This window comes from Carassius auratus, chromosome 11 (genome assembly GCF_003368295.1).
Source record: "Carassius auratus strain Wakin chromosome 11, ASM336829v1, whole genome shotgun sequence".
NCBI lineage: Eukaryota > Metazoa > Chordata > Actinopteri > Cypriniformes > Cyprinidae > Carassius > Carassius auratus.
Genome location: NC_039253.1, coordinates 539,682 through 553,583, shown reverse-complemented (window position 1 = coordinate 553,583; position 13,902 = coordinate 539,682). Strand labels below are relative to the sequence as shown.

Genomic DNA, 13,902 nt, shown 5'->3' with positions numbered 1-13,902 from the left:
AGTTACCAAAGAGTCATCATTTACTGAGTTCTTGTTCCTGTTTCACTTGTTCATGTATACAGTGATAAAATAATAAAAACCCTGCAGGATGTTCTCGTGAAAGTTTATAACATGACCTTAAACTTGCTGGTGCAAGATTGTATGTGATGCATAATGATTCAAATGAAATAGAACTGATGTTATATTTACATGCATTATTTCTTAATGACAGTTATGATGACGGGTTATATCAAAAATCATGATTCAATACATTATCTAACTCTGTTCCCATAGAAGTTCTTTTTCTCATGAGGTTGAAATTTGAATAACATGAGTTTTCTATAGAACTGATGGGATTCTAAAAGAATGGAAGCAATGCAGAAAACAGAAAGGAGGAAAAGGACACTCTGTGCCTCAGGCTTCATTTCTGTTATATATATATATATATATAGTAAAAGCACAACCCCCAGGACTCTTTTGACATTCTCGTGGATGGAAAACAAAGATTTTACGGTAAATGCAACTGTATATGAGTTAGGAACTCTTGTGGCACTTTACAAGTAAAGTATTCCCAACTTTTGTTGTTCTAAAATAAGTTGAAGCAAATATGTTGCGCAACCGTTTTTCTTTTGCATTACTGTAACCTTATGAATAACTGTATAAATAATTAAATATGCTATTATGAATAAAAAGTGTTTTTTTTCCCCAAAATCATTTGAAATAAAACACCATATTCAAATGTATCATTTTTCCTTTTTATTTACTTAAAATCGATTAACAAAAAATATTCTTGTCACAAAATTCAACAACAAAAATACAATCATTATGTTTAAACCTGAAGGTACACTTTCTCATAACCTGGAAATGAAGCGAGTCTGTGGTATTTTTGGAATGTGTGTGTAAGGACACTTCAGGGAGTCGCAACATTAGGAAAACTTAACATGACACAATCCCTGTAAGACATTCATCGTTTCATCTAAATCAACTAAAAAAGGCACCTTGGGTACACATGGCTCTGTCCTTCGTAAAGCTAACCTGCAAGGGCTCCTTGAGACCTGCATGACCACAAGTCACAGTAAAAACAATGAAGAAAAACAACAGTTTTGCTCAAAAGTTATCTGTGGTTTACATTCAGCGAGACATTAAGAGCTTCCAAGTCTCAGGCTCCAGATGAAACTTATACCAACATAACATCAACTCCAAGAGGGGGGGAAAGGATTTTTCTACTTCCAGGATTTGCAATTCCCCCCTTAAAGCTCTAGTTTTCCCCTTTTGAATAGAATCACCCATTCACATGAATGTTAAACCGATCTCTTTGGCGAACACTGACACCGAAAGATGTGCATATGATGACAGTTTCATCACATGCATGCGAACATCTATGGTGGCAGACTGCAGCTGGTTAAAAGGGACTCGGCCCTCATTCACAGCAAAATAAGGCACTATGGGTAGCATCTCTTAATGGCTTCTCACCCATAATTCTCTAGTGATCATACCAGATTTCCCTGATTCTACAAACAATGGTTTGAGGCACAGACCAGAGTCTGATCGCTCTTTGGGACACAAACGTGGGCAGAACCTTTGTTCGGCCTGGTACTGAATGTGCTCTTTGTTTGATGAAAGCGCTCGTCCTCGCCTAGTCCAGACATCTCCTCCTCTCTCTTTGCCCCGCTGCTGGAAGCACAGATGCGAACGGCTCGAAACGAGGATCAAGTGCCAATCTCAGTCTCAGAGAGACGTCCAGGAGAATTAAATCTCAGCTTTTGTTACAAACATCAGGCGATGCTCAGCTGACAGAGAGTTCAACAGGTCATGCAGCGAGGACGCATGGTGAGGGGCTGAGGGTTTGGGTCCACCTGAGAAGAGAAACGACACAAAAAAAAGATCAGAACACTTTCCGAAGTGATGCTTTTCAAAAGTACCAGACTCCCTTATCAGTGATTTGCAGAGAGCAGGGAAAGAATCAGCTGTTTATGAGCAGGATTAAACTCTTCCTCGTCTTTTGTTATTGATGTCAAAGTCTGCACATCTCAGTATTTCGATGGAAATTCATCAGCATCTTTACAGTCGCAAGCCAAATTGGGAAGATGCCAATTTTGTGCAACTGTGTATTTGTAAAATCAGAATAGATTTTAATGTTTGAAGACCGTTTATAAATGAAAGTAAAAAATAAAAATTCTTAGTTAAAGATGCTTTATGTTATAAGAAAAAGTCGCAAGTGCGACGCTAAAATCACATTGTACTATTGGAAGATACAAGCCGGGTTTAACAGACAGGGCTTAGACTAAACCAGGATTAAGCCATAGTTCAGTTAGGACATTCAAGTATTTTTTTATAAATGTGCTTTAAAAAAAAAAAAATTACATTCAGCTCAGAATTACATTTTAGTCTGGGACTAGGCTTAAGCCTGGTCTGTGAAACCTGGGGGAAAGTCTCAAATAACAATTATGATATATATAACCTGCAATTATAGATAAGAAAGTCATAAGGCATATAAAGTCACAAAGTAAAAAGTGACGATGTGAGGAAAGAAAAGGGTTTACGCTGAGGTAGAAACTTTAGTGTGTTTTTCTGCCTTCTCGGATTAAAAATCTATGATGCATATAATTGGTAGATATAAAGTTGCAAATTCAAGAGGCCGTAATTATGATATATAACCTGCAATTATTAAAAGTACATCATAAAAACTTTTTATTTTATTTTACTTCTGAAGTAAAAATCTAGGTTTCGGGATTGCATATAACACATTATACTATATTACATATTTAACGCATATAATACAACATACATATTTATTTTTTGTACTCTGGGGTGAAACAGGCTTTTAAACGGTTTCGTTTTTTGTTCCTTAAACATGTAAAAATGTAAAAAATATTGGCCCTGACTGACAAAACGGGTTGAAAACCTCTGTCTAATACACGTCTGCTCACCTCGCTGTACACCGGAGGCGGGCGTAATCTGAACTCCTGCACGTAGGCCATGAGGGAGCGCTGCAGCACGCCGCTGAGATCTTCCTCAGGCTGGACTGCTGTGGAGCTCTGGACCGCTTCCTCATCTGACACAACAGCGCTGTAATCTGGAGGAGCTGTGGTTCAAAAACAAACCAGACTCAAAGTGAGCGACACATATTACAGTGCGACAATGCTTTCAGGCTGATGAAGGAGAACGAAACGTACGCTCAGGCTGCTCAGGGATGGCCATGCGAAGCCACTCGATGTTCACGCTGTACTGGCTGCTCACGCTAGACGTACGACTGCCGAACGGATGCAAAGGGATGGTGCCCATAACCAAAGGAAGCTCCAGGGAAAGTTTGGACGTCCCAGGAACATCTACGCACACCTAGGAAAACACAAAGTGATGTTTAATAAGATCTTTCTATCAGTTTCAGTAGTTTAAGAGCTCAAAGTTTTCAAACTCACCCTGAGCATGTATTCCACTTTAATGATGCGACACTGCTGGATGGAGGGCCCGACTGGAGGGATTTTGATGGCGCGGCCGTGCCACGTCTCTCTATGGCGTGCACCAACTATGTCCCCGCACAACGTGGCCACCACGGCCCTCTTCTGCTTCATGGTTCCCCTCGCAATGAAGGTCTGTGTCTGGGTGATGTAAGCTCTCGGCACCACGGAGCGAGACGTGGAGTTATCGAATTCAGCGAAGACTGGAATCACTTCACCCGGCGTGTAGCCCTTGCGGTCGATCTTTGCGGTGATCGACACCTGCCCGCAGTTGCGGTACCAAATGCGAGCCATCTTCTCTTTGGTTCCAGCTTGAGGCGCCTGAAGGTAAAAACTCTGATTTAGCGTGCACAGAAACTATAAACCAAAAATAACAAAGCAACAGCCATTCTGAGCTCCTACCAGCAAACTTGGTGTGTTGATGTCAATGGGCTCGATAACCGTGAACTCTTTCTTGATCTTCTTGACGGTGGCCCATGGGCGATGCAGCTTAACCTTCACCCAGTACCGAATGCTGCCGTGCTTGCCCTCAAAAGATGTCACTAGAGTTCTGACAGACAAAACACATGCATAAACTCTCATATCCTTGCAGAACTTTCCAAATGAAGCTCAGTGATAACATTATTATGAGACTAATAAATCAAGCGGCGCTTACTCTTCTGGCAGCTGGAAACTGAAAGGGTACTCGTGTCTCCCGGCAGACAGAACGGTCAGCTCACCGTTATCTGGAGGAGAGGAAACATTATTGCACCAATGAATCATAAACACACAAGGATAAGGGCAGTAATGTCAGAATAGCATGATGATATAACACTAAACATAACATCAACTGCTGATGTCACGAAGGAATATTTTTGTCTAGTTCATTAAAAACCTTTTGGTTAAGATTTTGTTAGTTGTCAAATGCATAAAGTAAAACGTGTCTCTCATTAAGCCCCAGCCTCTTGAATAATAATAACTTAGCAGCTATAAAAAAATATAACGCACCTTAATAGTGATTTACACATTATGATGTAAAGGTACTGCTTCGCTCAAACACATAAAATCTTAAAATTTCTGACTAATTTGAGTCTTTAGTAACTAAAAACTGCTGTTTACAACAAGAATGGAGCGATTTCCGGGGAGTGAGTCAATCATCAATGATTCCTTGGAGTAAAATATGTTCAATTAATTGCTTGATTCAACTAAAAAAAACAAATCTGATCGCGATTCGTTATCGAGTATGTTCTTTTGAATCAATGATCAACATAATTTGAACACACAAAGCATAGGAGTAGACATTTTGATGCTTTTTTTAGCTACAATTAATTTTCACTTTCATTGTTTCTTTTTAAAAATCACGTGAGAAAGCAAGTCTGGTTTAGAACGACAAGAGGGAGAAAAATGACAGAAAAGTTGTTTTTATTTTTGAGGTGAAAGAACTCTTTTAAGAGTCGACTCGATCAGCTTGACTGAAAGGCGAAAACAAGTTTGAACATCTTCCAGTCAGGCAGAGAGGGACTGACCTGCCTGCAGCAGAACTTCTCTCCGGTTCAGGTACTCCACTTCATCGCTGTAGTTCTGCGTGTAAGCGGTGCTCGAGCCTGCGCTGCGAGACTCGGTCCAGTGCACTTGAGCGAAACCTTCTGCATGCAACTTCAGCGACTGCACTTTAGTCTCCCCCGAGAGCTCGAGCACAACCTTCCCTGAGACCACATCTCCGCTGCTGAACACCGGAACAGAGTCCAGCTCCGGAGAATCAAACACTATGTCGATCTTTTTCAGCTTGTCGAAAATCATCTTTGCTGTTTCCCAGATGCAGCCCTTGAAGTATGTCTAAGTCAAACAAAGAGCGCGAGCGTGCATTCAAGTGCAAGCTACTCTTCCGTCAGGTTCAAAACAAAACTGAAGCTTTGCATGTTCCCCGAAGGGCCTTTAAACTCGTGTGGGCGGTCTTACTGATTTTATCATAGACCTAATGCAGGAATCGCTGCCTGCTCATAAACATCTTAACTGGGCGTGGATGGAGAGAGAGAGAGAGAGAGATCGGATGATTGATGCTTACAGGTTCTTAGACAAAAACAAACTGACTGAGCATGCCCAAAGGAGAGGAACCTCCCAGTGAAGAAATTCATCAAAACAAGAACGGGTTCGTTCCGTGTTATTTTTCTGAAAGATGCGCGTATATGCGAACCACTTTTGCACAATAAATAAGTTAAACAAACACTTGAAGCCATGCCAGTCGCACTGCAGAAAGCGTATGAACTGCCAAAAATATTAAGGTGGTCAAACAAAAATGCAAAAGCACTTTTCTCCTACTTTTATGAGCAAAACAACTTGTTTCTTTGTTAGCAGCGAAGTAAAGTTGACGCAACGCCCTCTGGCGGTGGATTCGCTTCTTTAGTTTAACATTGTTAGTGCGCTTCGTTCTCCCTCTAGTGGTTTACATCTGAAATTACAACGTGAGGCCTGTCACGTATGTGCTGCTAAAGTCACAAGCTGTTTATGTAGATAATGATAAGAAAGCCTGGTCATGCGATTTCTTAAACTGACACTGTGGTATGTAGACACGCACCAAAACTGTGTATCGCTCTGTTTTGACACAAGAACCAACTATAATTGACCGAGACTTAAAAAAAGCCAAATATTGGCCAAGCCAAGCCTTCAAAGATGAACCAATGTAAGCCAGTGTCTGGAATGCTTATTAGCAATCATATTCTTTAAATGACTCTTTATTTTCAGTTGTGATATCTGAAATAATATTGACTGTGATGATGATGAAGAAATGATGATGTTTGCATTTTGATAACTTGAAAAAAAAAGTTTGTCAAAAGTATTGTGTTATATTATGTATCTACCATATATTGTTGTATAATTGTTAGATATTGTTGAGAGGATCAAGAGCTCTAAGCATAGGGCAAAAATTTGAAGGTATATACAGATTGAAACCAGCTACTTTGCATGTTAGATAATAGTTTACCAGACAAAGATTATATAAAATCTCAAACAACAAAACAGTATTGGGGCATCATATTAAACTGCATTCACAGAAACTACCAATTACTGCTGCAAAGTAATCAAATCAACTAGTAGGACATAACATCTAACACTATTACATTATATTGTGTTTTTAGAGCAGTAAAACACAACCTGATAACCTGTCAATCAGTACTTCCTATTCACATCAACTCAAACGTGCCTTTATTTCATTTTAATGACAAAAAGCTTAGCTTTTATCACCTAGGCGAGAAGCATTTGGCTTGTGAAGTGCATTTGCTCATGTGTATTTCACCTAATCAGATGAATGATTAACCAGATCACACCTTTGCTCAGCATTATAGCTCCTGTGCCAGCTGTCAAAGGTCAGGAAGAAGAAGCCAGTCACACTGCATGATCACTCTTAAAGGGACAGTTCACCATTTTCTTGTGGTTTACTCTCCCTCATGTTGTTCCAAATCTGCATGACTTTCTTTCTACTTCATTTTTTTATATTCATAATGAATGGTGACTGAAGATGTGACGCTTTGAAAAAGGTATAAATATTACTGTAAAATGGTCCTAACAAGCTAAATAAACTTTCAGGAGCCATATATATGATATGATAGTAAGGAATGTTTTGCACATCATTACTGATAATATTGATATCTGCCCTAACTCTGTGAGGAATGAGGATTCCTAAATACATGAAAACTAGTGATATGTCTGTTGTTTACCATCAGTTAGTGAATGAAAAGTCTAAATTTTAACGATGCATTAACAATTCAGACTGATACAACTATAAAAATAAAATAAAAATGCTTACAAACCAAAAGTTGTATTTGTATTGTATTTTACAGATTCAGCGAGTTTAGAATATTCTACCCTCAAGACTTTGATTATGATATCTTTGGTTACTTTTTATTGTAAGTTCATGGAAAAGACCAGTTTGGATATTCTTCAAAATTTCTCTTAATACAACAGCAAAAATATATTGTCAATATATAGTTTCAATAAATTTCAAAAAATGATTAATGGCTAGTAAGCTGTTATTTCCCCAACATTTGTAATATTTAGCCTAAATGCCACTGTAAAATGGGAAATGTATTTGTTTTGCCTCTGAAATCCATTGATTTTGAAATATAATTTGGTATATGAAGGTTGAAACTATTTAGCATACATTTAAATCATATTTGGGCCAGAAATCACACACACATTGCTCTATGGGGAAATAAACTCAAACAGTTTCTTATTTTTTGAGTGAGCCATCGCATTTAATATCTAACGAGTTGATAAATCCGTTCAAACCCACCTCGGATAAGGTGTCGTCTTTTCCTGAAGTAAGTGATCTTGGATGTGTAGTCGTTATAGACGGTGTTCACTCCGACCCTGCGGTTTTCCAGCCAGTGGGCTGCAGCGACCCCGCGTCCCAGGACTCGTAGGGCTCGAACCTTGATTTCCCGGTTGAGCTCCAGGATCACCACGCCAGAGATCATCTCTCCACTGCTGTACACAGCATCCTCCGGACCGTCCAGCTCAAGAGAAAAGAGTTTGACGCTCTGGAAAGCCATAACTGTGATGCCCAAAATATGGAGTTCAAGTCATATGAATAATCCTCTGGTGCATCACGATTACACGCTATTTTAACTCCCTTATACCTGCTGCTAGCACAGCGCTCGATAAAAACGTCATTAAACCTTCAGGTTTAAAGAGTTGGAACATTATTAAGATACAGAGGTGGCATTATAACAAGGTGAAAAAGAATACGAACGCAACTTTCACTTTTAAAACCCACTGCAATCTGCAAAGTAACAACACCAGCGTAAAAGTTAAATGTATACTGTCTGTTGATTAGAGACCGCCCACTTTCGTCTGTGCACCAATAGGAAGCAGGACATGCCCTTTAAACTGTAGCCACGCCCATTTTCTGGTGTCAATATGCCTAACGTGACGTTTCTTGCATTTTTTAAGCTATGGGAAAGCAATAGCCTAGTGTTACAATGATGTAATGTAACATTTTCTGTTGTATTTCTGCCGGGATAAAGTGGTAAATTAAATAAATAAATAAATATATATATATATATTTTGTTTTTTTTACTAGAAACATGCAAAGTAGAAACACTTTTGAAGATGTTATCACAATTTTAGACCCCACCATACACATTAACAGCTTGATAATAACACTATTCCTGCTTCAGTGAACTTGCAAATGCAATCAAATGTAACATGAGTCAAATCATAGGGAAAAAGCCCATTTATATTTCACAAAAATGACATATTGAACTTGTGTATGCATGAACATCAAACAGCTGAAGTTCAAGGTTGCAACTTAGATGTTGTGTTTGTTTTGAGTGTGAGAAAGCAAGATTCGAGTTAGAGGTGGCACCATTACCTCGACAGATGGTCTGATAACACACAGGCTCTGGTTAAATACGGTGCAGGCACAATATCATCACTTCCCCACACAAACACAGACCTGCATGGAAGCTCTTCACTGGCAGACGGCAGCACGTTTAACCTCTGGCACTGGCCTATAATATTTGGCACGTGTTGGTCTAAATGCCTGTATGTGTTGTGTGAAATCAGTTAGTCGCCTTCTGACACACTCCTTGTAGTCATTACCACGGTGAGCTCCAGATCACCACTTAACCTTGAAGTTCCCCACACACACTTTTGATCTGTATATAAGTCGTGTTGTGTTGTCATAACACGCCTAAAAACTGTTTTATGTTGATGAGAATTTTGACACTTTATGGAGGTAATGACATTGTGTGCCAAATTCTGCTCTTCCAACATGACATGAATTTGAAAGGACACAATGCTTTGAAACATGCACGCTTTTTAATAAAGTCAAAAACAAAAAAGGTCTGCACTCTAAACAAATGTATGTGTCCTTTTTAAGCCAGTTTATGCATAAATGTGTTTGTCGTCATCAACAATATCAAATCCATCATAACAGTCATTGTCCGTGTTGGTTATTATTGTATGCTAGAGTTTAGTTGGATTTCGGAGTTGAGTTGAATATGCATGAACAATACACTAAAGGAGGCTTTCCGCCAGAAAATGACATTTGTTTAGAATAGAGACGTTTTTCGTGATTCAGACATTTTCTACTCAAAACGGCATATTGCTGATGTGCTGAAGAAGTGGCTTTTCCAGGGATGCCTTGCAGTAGGGTTTGGGAACAAATGCTTTGTTGTGGGTTGTCCTGAAGTCATGTTCGCTGTGTCAGGGCCTGATATGGCTTTCTTTAACCTTGAAAGAGATAAGTGTAAGGTCAAGATATGAGCTCTTAAACTCAAATAATTAGTCATTGAACAACTATTATACTTAAAATGGGAGAAGTGTTGATATATATATATATGTGGTAACATCAGGCTAAATCACTTTTAAGTAAACTACTTGCCCACTATTTATCACTTGGTTTCAAGCAAACTCTGGCGCCACCAGCCAAGGCCCAGCTCACAGACCAATGTCTATGTACTTCTCGAGGACTGGAGAATAAATGGGAAACCAGGGAGCTAGGGTTTATCTGCTGTGAATGTGGTTTACCTGCTGAAGCTGGCTTGGGCTCATTTTCTGTCTTCTAGAGTTCAGAGGAGCAAAATCTTTTTGCATGGTTGTGAGCATCCGATCTGGTTCTAAAAAAAAGAAGAAAAAAAAGAAACAAGATCAGAGAAATATTTGATTTTAATAGATATTACAGAGAACATTTAAAAAATAAATATACAATGATATTTACAATTTTATATAATTAATGTTAACATTTATTTTATTTAGAATATAATATTTATATATTTATAAATGTAAACATTTATATTATTTTGGAACATATTTTATTATTTTTATGAATTGTATTTAATGTTTTTCTGTCAGGTAACTAGAGTTATTATAGTTAACTAAGACAAATAAAATACAAATAAAAAAAAATATATATATATACACAGACATTTAAAAACAACTTAACTAATAAAAATGACAAATAAATTAAAGTACTAAGACTATCAGAAAATATCAACAAAATCTAATTAAAATATTATAAATATAATATAATATTATAATTTTCTAAAACTGTAATCTCAATGATACAAAAATGCTTTGCATGCAGTACCATTTAAATTACATTTTCCAGTAAACAGAAATGTATTATGTCTGAACCAACCTGACAATATTCGAAAGTAATTTTATGGTTCAGATCAAGCAGAAATAGTGCTTTAAAAGTAACAGCCTAAGCCTAACACTCTAAGGGTGTAATGTGAACTAATGTGGGCAGCTCGTTTTAGCTGACTTTTCATTGTGAAAGTACAGCTCAAGGTACCTTGCTCACACAGAACATGGCTAGGCGAGTAGATCGGAGGTTTGGGATGGACCGCCTCTTTTGATGGGAGCTGCTCCTGTGCTGTTGTGTCATCTAGATCAGGCCTCCCGAGTTTAACATTGCTCAAAGTCCTGATCCCGGCTCCGTCCACATGCACTGAGAACTGGGAGCGCTTTATCTGAAAGGCAAACATCTCAGTTAGGACACTGTCTAGATCTTCAACTCAGAATAAGTTGCAACAGGCCACACCTTCGGGAAAAAGCACTGGTTTGTTGTTGACAGTCTGTCCTTGTTGTCCATCAGTATCTTTCCTTTGAACACAGAGCTGAGAGTCGGGCATCTGCGCTCTAGGTGAATAGAGCCTGGAAATAACAAACACCGTTATTAAAGTCATTGATGAATGTGTCATAATTTGTTCAACTTTGCATTGAATATAAGAGAATTAAATAGTTCAGAATTAATGTCATATTTCAAGCATTAGAAAGCAGAATAAAAAATAAATCGTATTAAATGTATTGAAATGTTACATTTAAATAATATATTAAAGTTAACACTTTCACATATTTAGAGTTTAAAACAAATTACATTCTCATCAGTGTTATTTTAGTGTCAATGAAATACTATTAATCAGTTTTAAATTTCTGCTTTCATTATAATTTTAGTATTTTTTTGTTGTTGTCATTTTTAGATGTTTTGACGATTTTTTTGTGTTACAATGAGAGTATATAATTATATATTTTTTTTCCATTTTAGTTATTTTAGTTTATCGAGTTAAACTAAATAAAATTTGAATGGTTTTAATTTTAGTTTCAATTTCAGTTGACCATAATAAACCTGTCCCATGTTCTGCATTAAAAAACAAAAAGTAGGCCTACACAGCATACAATTAATGTACATACCTCCTTTGTACGCATGAAAATCTTCAAATAAGGCTGTTGTCCATTTGTGGTCAGGAACTTCCCGAAGGTTGATGGGCCGACATTTACTTATCTTAGGAAGCAGACATTCTTTGAATTCAGCAGCACTGTTGACAAATAAAAAATAAAAAATCTGATCTAGAACTTTCTGGTGTGGTGCAATATACAAATGTTTAAGTTTTTGTGTTTATGCTGCATCATACCCGTGGCCATCCGACTGTCTGAATGAGGAAGAATACATTGTTAGTTTGTCCGTTGTCTTTTCATGATCTCCCATCGCCACAGATGAACACTGAATTTGTTGCTAAAATAAAAAAGACAAAAAAAAAAGTTATCAAACTGCAACTTTATTGAAAACACTGCCAAATAATATAAATGTACCTTCTCTGTGGACTGAGGAGGACGAGGAGACCATCTGTACTGGAACTGCTCATGATAACTGGAACGGAATCTGTCCCTTCTGTCCATGATTAGACTTGATCCGACACCTGATTGATAAGAATAACGCATCTAATATCAACTCGAAATGCCAATAGACTGTGTGTGTGTGTGTGCTCTTGTTTTTGTGACATATCAGGACACAACTCTGTATAATGACATGGGTATGAAACAGGTATTACAAGGAGAGGGTGACTTATGAGGACATAACCCATGTCACCATTTTCAAAACGCTTATAAATCATACAGAATGAGTTTTTTGAGAAAGTAAAAATGCACAAAGTTTCCTGTGAGGGTTAGGGTTAGGTGTAGGCCCATAGAATATACAGTTTGTACAGTATAAAAACCATTACACCTATGGGATGAATCCACTTTTCACAAAAACAAACGTGTGTGTGTGTGTGTGTGTACAGTACTGACCTGTTTTAGCCGACTGCTTTGCTCTGAGGGTCCGGGACACTTTATGTTTGATGTAGGAAGCTCTATAAGTGGGCTCAGGATATTTGTCCTCAGAGAGGCTTGTCATGACTGCATTCAGGGGACGAATGATTTTGGCGGCACACATCGGTAGGGGCTTTAGCTCATCAGACTGAGTGGTCTTAAAGTCTCCACAGCTGTCTTCTGAATGCAGTTTAAAGTTGGTTTTCAGCATCGTGAGGTGGGTCAGTGTTGGCTGCGTGACAGCAGCTGCTGGATGTGGCGGGAAGGACAGCGCTGTCTCCGTCTGGTGCTTTACTCCGAGGTAATTCTGGTCTCTGTGCTGGAAGTCTGGTGAGACCGGCTGAAGGATAATGTCTCGTTTCGGCGCGACTGTGGTGTCTGCTAATTTAAAGTGGCTTTTGTTAGTTGTCGTATACATGTCGTGCGCTCCATCCACAAATGGCAAATTTGAGATTCTGGAGCGAAGCATCTTCGTAGCTTCGTGAGCAGATTATAAACAGAAACAATGTGCGCTTAAAGTGGCTAGAAACTTCGAATCCGTCTTCTCGAATCAAACAGGGCATTTAAAAAGTAAAAAGAACAAAAGGAACGTTACGTGTATGATGTCATAATGAGGCTGGTGACGTGCGCATGGCTACCATTCCACCACTATCGTTTGAATTTATAAAATATGGCAAGTAGTAAAACATGCTGTTTTTATTTATTTTTTTATTTGTACATAAAATAATGAGCAGTATTTAGCTTACCTTGTTTTATCACTAAAACATTGTTTAGTTGATTGTTTTTGTACTACCCAGGAGGTAGGCCTAAACTAATTAAGAAAGATGTGTGTGTCCCCAGAAAGATATAATACTACTAATACATTTAGTCCTTTTGGGGACATTTCAGGAAACACAACAGGTCAAGAATGACGTTTTTTTTATTATTATTATTAAGTTTTGTGGGAGGGGTATGTACCCTAGTTGAAAAATAAATGTATTTGATATACATATTTCATACTAAGTATACTTAATAAATATACTTAATAATATTCCATGCAATTGTACTTCTATTACAACAAACTGGTATACTTATAGTCTGCTAAATTGCAACTAATTTTGTACTTAATGCGCTTTAATAGTGTGGAAGTATTGCTGAAGTCCAATTAAAGACATGGTTAGTAGCTATATGTGCTAAAGTGGAACTATTGCAAGTATACTTTAGGTACACTATAAATATATAGCATTTCAAGATCATATACCTCATCAAATGTGCAAATAAAGTTTCATTAACATTTTTAACAGCAAGTCTATACGTAATAGATTTGAACTATACTTACTATGAAATAAATGAATTTGAAATATAATAATATTTTAATAGGGTAGGTTTAGGGTGAGGGGATAGAACTACAGTTTGT

At 37.8% G+C, this 13,902-nt stretch overlaps 2 protein-coding genes across 3 annotated transcripts; both read right to left on the bottom strand.

Moving 5' to 3' along the window:
* Positions 1–747: 747 nt before the first annotated feature.
* Positions 748–8,174, bottom strand: LOC113110668 (arrestin domain-containing protein 2). Of its 2 annotated transcripts, none has more exons than XM_026274800.1 (7): positions 7,705–8,174; positions 4,093–4,162; positions 3,840–3,987; positions 3,399–3,758; positions 3,156–3,318; positions 2,910–3,064; positions 748–1,835 (listed from the first exon to the last, which is right to left on the bottom strand). In XM_026274800.1, the coding sequence occupies exons 1-7, from the start codon at positions 7,961–7,963 to the stop codon at positions 1,782–1,784; spliced, it is 1,209 nt and encodes a 402-aa protein (XP_026130585.1). In that variant the 5' UTR covers positions 7,964–8,174; the 3' UTR covers positions 748–1,781. The 2 variants fall into 2 exon arrangements, with proteins under 2 accessions (XP_026130585.1, XP_026130584.1); XM_026274799.1 differs by lacking the exon at positions 7,705–8,174 and adding an exon at positions 4,943–5,249.
* A 507-nt stretch (positions 8,175–8,681) lies between these two features.
* On the bottom strand, positions 8,682–13,126 carry LOC113110667 (uncharacterized). Its single transcript, XM_026274798.1, has 8 exons — positions 12,486–13,126; positions 12,009–12,115; positions 11,831–11,931; positions 11,610–11,734; positions 10,960–11,072; positions 10,711–10,888; positions 9,945–10,033; positions 8,682–9,647 (listed from the first exon to the last, which is right to left on the bottom strand). The coding sequence occupies exons 1-8, from the start codon at positions 12,973–12,975 to the stop codon at positions 9,621–9,623; spliced, it is 1,230 nt and encodes a 409-aa protein (XP_026130583.1). The 5' UTR covers positions 12,976–13,126; the 3' UTR covers positions 8,682–9,620.
* Positions 13,127–13,902: the final 776 nt, after the last annotated feature.